General features: G+C 31.8%; 1 protein-coding gene across 1 annotated transcript in view; it reads right to left on the bottom strand.

Moving 5' to 3' along the window:
• Window positions 1-11812, bottom strand: part of LOC143072006 (antiviral innate immune response receptor RIG-I-like) — a 34050-nt gene extending 22238 nt beyond the window's left edge. Inside the window, exons 1-8 of the mRNA XM_076246752.1 lie at window positions 11668-11812; window positions 7184-7306; window positions 6379-6693; window positions 5638-5775; window positions 4862-4996; window positions 3443-3784; window positions 2678-2794; window positions 1920-2213 (exon numbers count right to left, since the gene is read on the bottom strand). Coding sequence (XP_076102867.1) covers window positions 1920-2213; window positions 2678-2794; window positions 3443-3784; window positions 4862-4996; window positions 5638-5775; window positions 6379-6693; window positions 7184-7306; window positions 11668-11758 — 1555 coding nt within the window. The 5' untranslated portion in view covers window positions 11759-11812. The remainder of the gene's footprint in view (window positions 1-1919; window positions 2214-2677; window positions 2795-3442; window positions 3785-4861; window positions 4997-5637; window positions 5776-6378; window positions 6694-7183; window positions 7307-11667) is intronic.
• Between the last annotated feature and the right edge of the window lie 2868 nt (window positions 11813-14680).

The following is a 14680-nucleotide window of genomic DNA, read 5'->3' as shown; positions in this document are numbered from 1 at the left end:
TCAAAACACTATACCCTTCGCAACTTCGTTGCGTGAGGTATAATAATATGGCACATGAGTTGTTAATCACTAATGCGATAATCAAGATTGCATCGATGATTTTTGTTTAGAACAGTGCAGCAGCAAAAATTATATATTATTTAACTGAAAGTCTTTTTCGAAATAAACTACACAACTAAAGGCCGTTTTAGCTATTGTCATTTCGTCGTCATTCGTCGGTTGCTGTAATCTGTTCTATGTATATTAATCTTCTTCAAAGGAACTACTAAATACAATGAACCAATATTTGGAAAAATATGTTCCTAAAGTTGTTTTTATGACTCCGTTGCCGATTTTCAACAAAAGGTTCCTTTTGTCAAATCAAAATTCTGATCGGCTAACTCTCTCTTTTAAGTATTTTTTCCAATTTCATATCAAGTCTTGATAGTGTGATATTTTAGCTCATTCGCCGTACTTTTCGTTTCAGCTGATGTTGTTACTCTCTTCAATCATAAAAGAGTAGTTTTTCTAGTTGGGAAATTTTACCCTCTTTCTGCTTTTTTCTTCAATTCTTGTAACAAAATATTGTTTAAAGCTGCTGTGAAATTTCCATGACTAAAACTGTATAGCCAATCAAAGTCGTTAAAAATTTGTTTGACTAAAACTGGTATATAACAGTACAGAGAACATGTCAATTTTCGAAATAGGAACTTCATGACTATATTAATTTTTTTTTACATGTAGAATAAGACAAACCATTAAAAATAACCGAATAAAGCAATTAACATTAACTGTCTATTAATAGTTTTTAATTTACTGCGTGTCCTTTTTTACTCTAATATATCTTCATTGAAAATAAGCATTTATGTTCTGGTAGAAATCAAAATTAAGGGATAGTATGCGTATGATAGAAAAAAAAGTAAACAAGCACATAAACAAAACGTAGGCGATAACATTTTTTTATGTTGATCACAAAAAATTAATCGAATTTTCAATAGTTGAATACAAAAAAAAACTGCCATATTCCGGACTTAATACAAGCATTTTTCATGTAGACAACGTGAATTAAACCTGGTTTGATATCTAGGTAAACCTCTCACTTATGACAGTCGCATATACATTTCATTTTATTGACAATGATGTGTTGTCAAAACAAACAGACATAATAGATACAAATGTCAATAAAAGGGGTATAGCAGTCAACATTGTGTTATTTTTTTTTAAATTACTTTAAAACCAAACAAATAGATTAACAAACATTAACCATGGCAAGATAACATAATGACGGGATGTTTCAGTGCAGTGCCACGTCATATGTAAGAAAGAAACACAAAAAGGCATATAAACCAAAGCACATTAGCAAAAATGAAAAACAAGAATACAAAAACTATCACAGAACAACAACACAATAACGGAATGCATAACAAGGTATTGGCACCTTCCGATAAATGTTTTCAGAAAGAGGACGAGACGTTTATTGGCATACCCCTGGTTCATCAACTTTCTGCTCTGACACTAGTGACGTTTAACAAAGTCTGAGGAGTTGCTACATGCTCTTGAATACCGAATAAATTGGGAAATGTATGTTCCATAAAAATATTTCATATGCAGGTGCATGAAGGTAGTATATTGCTACTAAGGTTTGGGAAATTGCAAGCGATTATGTTTTAAAAAATTCGGTGCGATAGATTATCAGATGCAACTATTAAAGCAACAACATCCGTTCTAAATATAAAAAAAGAAGATGTAGTATGATTGCCAATGAGATAACTCTTCACAAGAGACCAAATGACATGTCAACTAACTACTATAGGTCACCGAATGGAATAGATATCAAAAAATGATTTTCAAATTTAAAACGATAGCATGACACGATAAAAATAACAGAAAGCAAATTTTTTTTTAATGAGAAAAATCAATAAAATTGTGTGTAAACTTACGAGATCCCGATATGTTGCTCACTTTTTCAGGGCGAACTTCCATAGCTATATCTTTCTTCACATTATTAACAAAAAGCGAGTCCAGCACTATGTTTTCAGTATCAGTTGGCGATTCTGTGTCTTCTTCTGACAGCTTGTTGTATTTTTCGTCATCTTTTTGCTTTGCCAAAAGTTTCTCTTTTGTAATTTCATCATCTTGATTCAAATTGAAGTTTGTTGAAGGCTGCTGACTAACTTGATCCACTGTCTGTGGAGCACTCAAATTATCAACTGATATTTGTGGTTGCTCTGTAACTGTAGAAAAAATATTAAATGTAAGTATTTCAGCATAAAAAAAAGTGTGAAACCTTTATCAACATCGTGTGCATGTGCATAAATTGTTTGTTAAAGAAATCCTTTATATCTTCTAAAAATTCAAGCTGCTTACATATTGTCATAATCAAATCTTTTTAATATATTACTTACAAATTTTTTTTTCTGGGAATACATTGTAAAAAAGACAATTTTATGTTATGTCAAATACCAATAGTTTTGCTTTTATTTATTTGGTTCTAAATACATAAATCAACATTTTCAGTTTTCTCACATTTTAATTGTGGCTCTTGTGTTTTTTTGGAAAAGGGTTTTTTCGGTGGGTTTTACTGAAATCTATTCAAAATAAAAGATATCAAAAGTTAAACACTGGTTGCCTTTTGATGACCTTGAATAAACCAAAAAGAAACCTTGATTTTAAAAAAAATCACTGAGTTTTATATTACCAGACATGTAGTGTTCTTGAGTGTCAAATTCCATTTTATGCTGGTCTGGTTCTGTTGGCTCTGTTATCGTATCGACGTCCATGAGGTCAGATGAAACAGAACTATGAGCTTTCAGTTCTGAAAAAGATACACGTAATCAATTACTGAAAAGAACAGAATGAATTTTGCCTGAAGTTTTAGATAGTATTTTTCATTGTGTTTTTTTTTTAATGATTTTTATAATTTTATGGCATTAAATACGTAAAAGAAAGACCAAAACAGGGAAAAAGAAAATCCAATTTAAACAAAGATATATTGAACTCTGCTACAGTCTTGATTGATTATAACATTTACTAAATGAAATATTTTGAACGCATAGAAACATTGCGATTGGAATGATGGGAAAATGGTTTAACTTTTTTGAATCTACGTAGCGCAGAAAAGAGATACATTTGGCAAACGATTATATTGTTTCACAGCGCAACAGGAAACAGTTTGTACAATATTCTACAGTTGTGCCAATGTTTATTCAAATTTTTCAGCAGAGTACGTTATTCTCTGGTATACTGTGGTTTAGAACAGTTAAGCTAATAGATTTGGTTATTGTTGTGAAATCTTTTATTCCCCTAAAAGAAAAAAAATCAATTTTCTGAAATCATGCACATTTAACGGTCGTCTAAATTACTTTACATTTTATTTTATGCAAATGAGTTGTAGAGTTAAGTGTACACGTTGTATATTTCCTCAAACCGATATCAAAACAATTTGAAATAGATATTTCCTTACTTTCATACTTCTCTGAGTCTATAACTTCAACAACATGAGCAGAACCATTTTCATAAAGAATTTTCATGAAATCTGGATACCAGGTGTTGGGTTTCCGCTTTGGAAGAAACGTCAGAAGCAGAAACACAGCTGCATTTTCACTAACATTTCTACACATCTGCGCTACCTCTTGTGAATCATTATCAGTTAAAATAGACTTTTGTCTTAAATATGGTAAAATTTCTAATGGTCTTAAATTTTCGGACAATGTCTTCTCGAACAAATTTATCAAATTTTCCCAAGTGTGGTTATCTTCATATTTTACAAAATCGCCTTCGATGAATTCATTTACCCATCCATAATCTGTAAAGAAAAGAACGTGAACAGTTTTGGTTGTACTTTTTATTAAACTACAGTCATTTCACCTTGGGATTTAAATTTTGTTGAAATACACTATCTACTTGTTTTCCAAACAATATTTTAATTTTCTTGGTCTGTGTTCAAAGGTATTGTTTTCTACGTAATTAATTTTACAATTTACCATAATGATCTTAGGTTTAACGATTTGAATGCAGGCCTTTTTGAAGGATTGTTACTATCAAAATCTACATATTAATTCGCTCTTATGACTTTGCTAATCAGCAGTCTTTAAGTAAAGCTGTTCTAATTGGTTATATTTGATGTTTTTTTTTAATCTTGTTTGCTTTCATGTCAAAACTTTTTATTTTTTCTCAAGCAAACTCTTTTTTGTCAAAACATTTTACCTTAGCATTTCAGAGACTAGAAAATGTATATACTTGCTAGTTGTCGCCACAATTTTAGTGCGATAAACTGAGGAGTTAATAAATGACCACATTTATATACATTGTAGTATGGAGAAATCAATTTAAACCATGTAAGTTTTAAATTGTTTCAATGTACTCTTTAAAGGGCACTAGCTAAGAGATATAAAATTAATTTTAAGTACTTTTTTTTGTGTTAAATCATACATGACAGTGAAACACTGAAATAATAATTCGATTTAAGCAGCAAGTATGGTTCAAGTTCGTCAAATTAAGCTAAGGAACATTGATGAAGAATTATTCAATAGCTAGTGAATAAATCGACCTAATTAAATCCGTATTCATGTGAACTTTAATTTAGCCCCTTAGCCTAAGATGGATAGCGTATGAATTGTGTGTGATCTTTTATTTAAAGGAAAAGAATATCAACATTGAAAATGAAACAAAGGTAAATCATCTGATTCAATCCTCAAAAAATAAATCAAGCTAAAATAAGTGCACTATTTACACGATGTATAATCAATTTGCTCCTTTTTTTTTGGCTAACGTGTAGCATTTGTTGTGTTAAAACACTTTTGAATAGGAAAGATTGGGAAGAAAATGTTGGGGAGGGAAGGGTGTGTGTGTATGCATGGGGTAGAGGTTAATAATCTCTTACCATCTTCAATCAATGCTTGCTTGAACATTTGCCATTTTCCTTCATACTCTTTTTGGTCTAAAATTTCCAGTAATTTCTCCATTGCACGTTGTGGCGAATCCATTCTCTCAAGTGATCTAATGGATTTTTTTTCATCTGCAAGTAAAAATTACGTTTTATATATTTAAGAGATGCAGATGTGGACACATTAGTTATTCTAACTTTTTCAAACTAACAACAAAAACTCCCGCAGTACTTCACGTTTCCAAATAATTCGGTTTGACAAATAATCATTAGAAGAGTACAATCCCTCATTGAACAACACTTCATTAGATTTGAAGTCTATATTTCCCATGAGTTGGTATCATTGTGTATACATTGCCCAGCAGAGCACACGTACTAGAAACTGGATATTCATGCGTTCCATATTCCTAGGTATTTTATATGCACTTCAAACCCGTGGACCTCATAAAGAGAACTCGAAAATTTCACCGTTCAAGATATTTTAACATTGTCAGATAAAAAAAAAAAGATAATAGAACACAAATGCTAGTGAGTGGTTTTCGCGAAAGTTTGCACACATGCCTATATAAAATATGTCATTCGTTGAACATTTAACTTCTTGGTTCACTTGTTCCCACGAAATCCACGAAAATTTGTATCCAACGAATAAAAATGAATCCAAAGTATCAACTTCGTTGCTTATACATTTTCTATCTAATTTTTTATCTTTAGATTTTTACTAGTTTGATGATCACAGTTAATTTATTATACCTGATTTTTCTCAAAACACATACCCATATCGAAAATAGGTCCTAAATTAGTCAATAAACCAGAGGGTGTCACATTCTTTACAATTTGTCCGTGGCATAATTCCATAATTAACTTCCGCCAATGGTCATCCAAGTTTACGTCTAACAAAGCATCACTAGCGCCTGTAAACGAAGACAGCAAAGTTCCTTACAGTGTATTGTCTTTTGTACGAAAATACACAATAAATATGTTATCAAAAACTCTATTGAAAGTACCTCGACCAATAATTCTGGACAGAAACATGCATAAATAGATCGCTAATGAATATAAAAGTATGTTAATTCTGTCCTTCTCTCGTCTTCAGACAAGTAAAGACATGAGTTTTCGTCAATCGATGTATACCCTCACGGAAAGCTACACTGGAAGGTATATAATGATTAGTTTTATGTCTTGTTATGAATGATGAATTTGACGATATTTTTTGGTATTAATATACCTGAACTCAAAGTTATTCGAGGAACATTTTTACTGTGGTCATTATTACGGTAGATATATGTAACCTCTTTTCTTTGGAAAATTATATACGATTTCGGTCAAAAGTTAAATTCAAACTTATCCTTTATAAAATTGGGTATGGTTTTTTAATGACTTTATGTTATCGCCAAGCTGTATCTGATACTTTTATACTCATAATCACAGTCTCATTTGAAAAACCTTTGCTAGGGGTGTTTCTTGTGTCAATTTAATTTAAAGACTTAATTTCCTATTATTTCAAAGATATTGACCTTTAATGTCCGGGTCAATCTTTCTTGCAATTTCCTCCATTCCAATCCCTATCATGCAATCGAGAAATTCTTTGAACCAGGACTGTGGATGAGGTTTGACAACTCTGTCTAACAACACAATTAACGCTGCTATGTCGTCTCTATCACATTCTGTACTTATATCCTGTTCAGTCAACAATTCATGACTTCCTAGAGCTTCTGATAGTTGCTTTGTTTCTATTTTATCTTCTTTAAGGCCATCGACAATTTTTCGCAAGTCTGTCTCAACAGTAGGGTCATACTGCTTTAAAAGTAAGTCTGGGGCGAAGGTGAAGTCTGTGAATAAGATAAATTTAGAATTTACTAAAGAACAAAGGTATTAATTTAAATCGCAAGACATTTTACCTTTATTTAGATGTATTGATTTTTTACCGGAGGAGAGAGCATTGCTAGCCATTGAGTTTAGAATTCTAGCTAACCATCGAGTTAGAAAGTTCGAATTCGAAATAGAGTCCGAGTTCGACTAAAAGTTTCAGTTAAGTTCGACTTAAGAGTTGGATTTGCTATATGAGTTTGAGTCCATTCGAGTTATAGGTTCTTAAAATGTGACTCGAACTCGAATTTAAGATAGCAGCATTCTGTTATTGTTGCAGTGGTGTACATGCACAATGTCCTTTTTTATTTGAACTATCAATACAGTAAAGCGCTTCCTATACCCTGTCACAATCAACTCAATACTTTTATTTCATTTTAAGCGATATCAACTGTGTAATGACGGTCAAATCGTGTTTAGTGGTATAAATTAGTATTTGTATAAGATATTTACCAAGATCCTGATTTAGCACTTCGATAAATGTCTCCCAGCTATCACTACGATCTACAATATCTAGAATATCCTGAATTTTCTTTTCCTCTGTGGTTTTGCTTTTTCTCAGTCTCTTAACTTCATCTACAAAAACTCTCTCTAGTTTAATTTTGATTAAGTCACGTCAGGAAACAGTAGCAATAAAATGTAGGTGAAAAATCGGAAATGAACAATTAAGTGTCAGTAAGAATAATCTTCGAATGTGACAGTCCCTAGTGTGTTCCCGTGTAGTTCGAAAAAATGGACAAAATAAATATTAGGTTTTACAACCCGAAGAGAAAGGGAATATCAAAATGCAAGTAATACCTGAATCAAAACTAGAAATGAGAATCAGAGATGCATCAAAACAGGTGCGCACCAAAATATATCAGCGATCTTATTCCCCAGTCATACTAGATAACTAGACCACGATCAAACCACGCCCAACGCGATCTAAAATAAATTCCGATCGTGGTGAGGTCGCGGTATGAGCGGCATGAAAATGAAGATTTTTTGTTGTTTTCAACATGCTACTACGTCCTCATTATGCTTCTACAACGATCCAGTTACGATCATACCACGGTATCGCAACGCTCATTCTGCGACCTCACTATTATTTTCACGATCTTTCTACGCTCATCATGTTCTCACTACGAACATACTACGATTTATCCGATTGCAACACGATCTTACCAAGTTTCCACTGCATTTATAGCACGCTCTTATTACGATCTTTCTATGATCTTACCACGTTAATACCGCGATTTAACTACGCTGTCAGCAATAAAATCAACATCATATTATCGTACTACAGTCATTCCCAAAAAATGGGTACAATTACAAAATTTCAGTGTCGCCGGCAAATAACCACAAAATGCAAGCTTAACATATGTCACAGATAATCTTTTTCGTGTTCTAAGTGATTAATATGTATACTAAAATAAAATTATATTCTTTTGTGATGTATATCGTAAATATATTTGTGTGATTTTCTATTCAATATACGGAAATCACACGAATTCCGAATGTCGCCAAGAAAAACTCCAAATATCGGTGTGAATTAAAATACTTTATTTCATCTAAATCATGATTATATTTGCTTTTTTATTTGATACTATGTATTGATTTTTATCCACAAAAATATTTTAGAATCAAAAGTTATAATATACACTTTGATTTACCCATTAAACCAATGTCGCCGATAAACGTATAACCTACCGTAACGTATCTTTAGGTACAGTCAAAACATATTTATATGATTGGAAATCATGCCCAAAGTGACTTTAAGCAAAGTTGATACATCAAATTTTAAAATCCTGCCTTTAACTTTTATTGCAATGAAACGAAAAATAAAAAAAAATCTTCTCTTTCTCTTTTTTTCGATTGTCGCATATAAGAATCCAACCTACGTAACGCGTATTTTGGAACGCACTAACCAAGAACAAATCAAAATGATGATTATTTCATTGAAAGCACCCATAAAGCTTCTCAATAATCAGTTTTGAGAAAGCAACTCAACAATATTGTTACATATTTCCATGTATAATGTAAATAAAACTAACCTCCGTTTAAATAACCTCCGTGACGCAGTTATTTAAAGTTAAGTTGTAAGACTTTTTTTATCAGTATCAGCGGCTGCCGACACTGCCGAAAGTCATTTTTGTAGCAGACATCATTTATTATAAAGGAAACAGACAAACAAAATACAGATTTTGAGAAAAAAAAATGTTGTTTTGAGAAAGGTATGTTAACTTGTTTTTTCCCTATTATGTGAGCAACATTATAACGTTTAATGAACGTTATATCAGCCATTTTCTTCGATTTGAAATAGTCTACAACACAACTTGTGTAATTACGACGACCATCATAACTTTAACAGCGGTTTATGGCAAACATTTTCAAGATTATTTAGGACTCATCAATGTAACGGAGGTTATGCAAATAAAAAAAATCTAAAGATGCATGTAAACACGATCATACCAATTGAAATTCTTGTACATTGTTATAGATACCAAATCAGTTCATCAATTATCACTAATAAAAATCAAAAGGTGATGTCAATCATAGACGACATCATTGATTTACGTTACGGAGGATAGAAATTTAAGGAAAAAAAGTTTTTTTTTCTCTAACAGGACTTTACTCTTTTTAGATAACGATTTACTAAGAAAAATGTTTAATTCTGTTGTCTTGTTTGTCATTTAATTCCAATATTTACATTCATTTATATGTTTGCTGTTGGTAAGAACTGGAATTGTCCGTTATGGAGGTTTTAAATGTCGTTACGGAGGATAGAAATTTTCGAAATGAAACTATTTTGACTCCAAAACTTCATAGTTGAGTATAATACATACATTATGGTGTGAAGGAAGATGACATTATCTGTATAGAGCTAATACAATTAAGTTGAACAGTATTCGGTTTAGGTAAAACATATTTTTGAGTGAAAGTTCATGAATCGTTACGGAGATTTTGACAAGAACAAGCCCATTTGACTAAAAGAAACATATAACTTGATAGAAAACAGTTTTTTAGTTTGTAATGTCAATAAATTGTTTAGAAAAGCTAGCATTAAAGAGTTAAGTGTTACTATGTATCAGCATTCAGATACTGGTTTGATATCAACCTCCGTAACAAAGATGGGGGTGTGGACTAATACAAGCATAAAAAATACATACAAGTGATTCAAAACATAAATAATAGGGTTTTTCCTGGAAAGCTGTATTATGAAACTAAAATATTATACAGCATAACATTTCATTAGTTTAAATTTATTACTAAATAAGTTGTGAAAACTACTTATTTGAAATATTTTTTAAACACTATATTAATTCAGACCTTAAAATTGGTATTTGCTTTCAATATATACAGAATAATACGTATAAATCAGTTTGCTATGGTGGTAAATGTAATCCATTTCACATGAGCCTGGATTTAAATCTTGTGTTTTTCTCTAATGCAATTTTTAAGATGACTTTATACAACACTAACCTCCGATACGTTCATACTTACCTTGTCTTACAAAAAATGCTAAAACTAGAAAACAACTAAAATGGTGTAAGTAAAAATTAAAAAAATGACAGACTAGATATAGACACAGAAGAAAACAACACTCTCTCTCTGCTCAGTTGAAATTTATTTTTTAACAGTGTCTACATTCGAATTGTACCCATTTTTTGGGAATGACTGACTATCGTCTTTAACAGCGTGGTATAAACGCCATATAGTCGTACAAGGAGCGTTGTTGGGTCGCGGGGAGAACGTGATGGTCGTAGTGAGGTGTTAGTAACGTCGCTGTGAGATCGTAGCGCAATATCTCCGGCTAGATTCGCGCTTTCGTTACGATGGTTCAGCGAGTTTTGCGATCTTACCATGACCCGAGGGCGCTCTCACTACGCTTCTACTACGACCTGTTTTCGCCACGATTGTTTTGAACATGTTTAAAGTTGAACACGCTCATTACGATCATGAAGACCTCACCACGAATGTACCACAACCTTACTGCGATCTACACGATCGTACTACGATCGTCAAAATTTGCATTTTTTTTTTCAGAGATCGTAGTTCGATCGTTGCCTCGTGATCTGGTGTGACTGCGACACGGTATAAAGAGCAATAATTCCCCAACGCGCTTGAATTCGTGGTTCAACGGTATCCACGAAACCAACAAAAATTGGTAACCAACGAATAATAATGAATCCACACTATATCTAAAACATCAAGTATATTCCTAATTGTTTTGGATGTATTTAACTATGACACTAGTAACCCTTGATTCAATAGATTTTTGAAAGCATCAAACATCATGATGGAGAAGCATAACCTCTTGATTCTTGAATATAATGAATACGGTATGGGTGTATAAATTAAACTTTAAATTTTTTTTATATTCTGCCACCAGTGACCTGTTGTGCATTTTTTATACTTAACTATAAATATAACGTTGCCTACATCTTTGGTTGCATTATGGTTTAAGGCTAATAAGGAAAATAAGAAAAGCTATGAAGACCAGAGGCCCTTTGCACACAAATATATTCAATAGGATATATTTTGTAATGTTCGCCAATTTCCATCTTAATTTTTGTAACACGAGTCACTCAATTGATCCGTAACAAGAAATTTAAACATTACCTTAATCACTGAATTTCCTGTAAATCTTATGATACATATATGTTTACTAATAAGAAAGTGAAAGTAATAGCAACTAGAGCGTCAATATTTGAGACAAAATAAATAAATTCATGACTATGTGTATTTATTATCATGATTACATTTTAAATAATAAAAAAATGCATCAACAATGAATTTGAAAACAATGAACGTATATATCTTTATGGTACGTTTTATTCTCAATTTGTTCCACCTGATAGTGTTTGCAAATCTAAAATTTTCTTAAAATAACTAAAATAATTTATATAAAAACGAAAGGAAATAAATGCATGCATTGAAAATTATGAATTACATACCATCACCCAGAATCCGTTTTATCTTTGGTGACGATATCAGTTCTCCAGCTTTTATGATTTTAGCCAGGAACGGGATGAAAACACCAACCATTTCTCCGGTATTGATTTTCAATTATGTAACGTAGTTGTAAATTTCCTGAAATCCAACATGGTATTACCCTTTTCTATAAATATAATCCGATCGATGCCTAAATTAGATAATAAATTTCCGGAATATTTATACTCCTACCTAATAAAAGGAGTATAGATGTCATTCCCTGTGTTCTGTCCGTTCGTTGTATTCTCGTCCCAACATAATAGAGAACAGATTAGACATAAATAGGACATTAAGCAGTGTTATGAACGACAAAACACAAGTTGAATCCGCGATTTTTGTAATTTTCTATGACAACAATATATATGGTTGTTGATTGCTTTCAATCATTTTTGTCAATTTATCGAGCAAACTATTTCATGTCTAAAAAGGGCATTGTCTAAAAGTTCGGAAAAAAACGATTGTGTTGGTATTGCAATCATTTATAAATGAAGAAATAAGTCAACGGTATTTTCCTTCAGCATTATTCTTTAAATACGTCCCAGTATAATCATATTTTTTTTCTTTTTCAATATTAATTGGTATAGGTTAGCTCTTAATGTATTTAAAAAAACAGGATTGGATACTGCATATTTTGACCATTTGGCAAAATTAAATATTCCTGACCTTAGAGATAAAGATTAAACAACAGACATATTTGACGTCCACACTAAATAAAGGCAACATGTTGTATACCGCTGTTCAAAATGACGTTTAAATAAATGTCTTCTATTACAACTAGTTCTAAATTATTTCTTAATAGATAAAATCTGAGACAAAAAAAAGAATCCAAACCGCTAATCTTTCAATATCTGGGAAGTCACAGTAACCATAACTTAGAGCTAAAAGGTTTGAGTATATAAACCCATGTGTCTTTCTTTGATAGTACTTTAACGATAATGGTGTACAAATTCATCACCAACCCAAAAACGAAATAGTAACAATGAATTTCGATAGTCTATCAAAGAAACACTTGATCCTTATTGGAGGCGGGGACATCTGTGCTGTCTAGATCACAAAAATAAGTTAATGTGCTCTGAATTACTAAAACATATTCGCCAGATAATTTGTTTTGTGACATTTATTGAATGCCTATAACCACTCAAATTGTTAATAAACATGTTTAATGTTATCAAAGGAATCTTAAATAAGATTGAAAGCAGGATCATCTTTAATCGCTAACGCTTTGATCTTTTGAAATAATTTTAGCAAGGGCAGCTGAAATGTTGATCTATATATCTTTCATGTCTATTCTTGGAGCGTGGAAAACCAATACATTCTGTGACTGACGTAAATTTTCAAACTATTTTTAGATAACATTACTTAATACTCAGTAAGTTTTTGAAATTTAGTTTTATCAAATGTATGCCAATTGATCGTTCGTTTATACATTATACGATCGGAATTAATACTAAGTAATTGATTTGAAAAAGAAAGAGAAAATGACATATGACATACTGTTTTTAAAGAATTGTTGCTTGCTCAACTTCAAGTGGAAAATAATGCATTTTCGGGACAAAAATAAATAACAATCAATTTGAACAGATATTACCTGCCTCTTGAAATTGAAGGTTATGTTGAAATATAAAAAATAGAGAATAAGGGTCAAACTGAATAAAGAAAAGGGGTAAATTGTTAAAGAATACAGAAAGGAAGGACCCCTCCAGACCCTTATACATAAGACAAAACGGGTTTGACAGATAAATATCATATTTGTAATTGTGTGGCGCTAACTATAGTCAATGTTCAACTTTGAAAAGCTTTAAAAGCTCTGTTGTACTGTTTTGGATAGGCACGTTGTCATGATAAAATATGATTCGATTTGTGTAGAATTTGTATATTTTGTTTTTCGTAGTGACGTATGAGTATACTGAATAGTTTGGGAAAAGGGGGCAAATATCTGAAAGTGAAAAGCAAAAGAAAGGAAAAATGAAAAGAAAACTTTTTAAGTCGGTTGTCTGTTATATATGATATTATTGCTTTTTTACGAAATTTTCCTTTGATCTTACTGACTGATAATTTCCTTTCTTGGCAGAGTAGTATGATTTGAAAAAAATCGCTAGAAACTAAGGGCGCGCATGCTGTTCTTACATTAACAACGTTGTCATAGGAAAAAAGTAAAATCACAAAAATACTGAATTCCGAGAAAAATTCAAAACGGAAAGTCCCAAATCAAATGATAAAACACATCAAACGAATTGGACAACAACTGTCATATTCCTGACTTGGTACAGACATTTTCAAATGTAGAAAATGGTGGATTGAACCTGGTTTTATAGCTCTAAACCTCTCACTTGTATGACAGTCGCATCAAATTCCGTTAATTTTACATCGATGCGTCAACAAAACAGACATAATCGGTAAAATAGTCAAAATATGGTTACAGAGGTCATCACTGTGTTACAATACAATAACGATTAACAGATTATCATTGGTCATCTCAACTGAATTGCTTTTTTCATTTTCGCCGTACTGGCACAAGCGATAAAATCAATATCGTTGAGATGACCAACGGTATTCTATAAGTATCGATAGTATATCGTCGGTTTCCTCCATCAGTATTTTTATTTTCGATTAGCAATTAAAAAAGTGGGTGTTTGGGGTGAAGTAGCATAGTGGTATAGCTTTATTTATTTGTTTCTGTTTTTTTTATTTTACGTAGTGGAATTTGAAATTGTTATATCTTGAAAAGCGTCCGGCGTATTAAATTATAAGCCTAGTACCTTTAGTAACTATGTCGTAATGTTCTATTGTATTGTTAATTTGTGTATTTCTCTATCCAGAATGTTTTTCATTAATTTGTGTTGTAGTCCTGTAAGGTGATGTTATCATTTTAGAGTTATATTTAAGCGTTTGGCTAGCCACGAAACCAAGTTCAACCCGCCATTTTTTTTTCTTAAAATATCCTGTACCAAGTCCGGAAAATGACAATTGTTATCT

Source organism: Mytilus galloprovincialis, chromosome 4 (genome assembly GCF_965363235.1).
Source record: "Mytilus galloprovincialis chromosome 4, xbMytGall1.hap1.1, whole genome shotgun sequence".
Lineage (NCBI taxonomy): Eukaryota > Metazoa > Mollusca > Bivalvia > Mytilida > Mytilidae > Mytilus > Mytilus galloprovincialis.
This window is presented reverse-complemented; position numbering and strand designations above follow the sequence as displayed.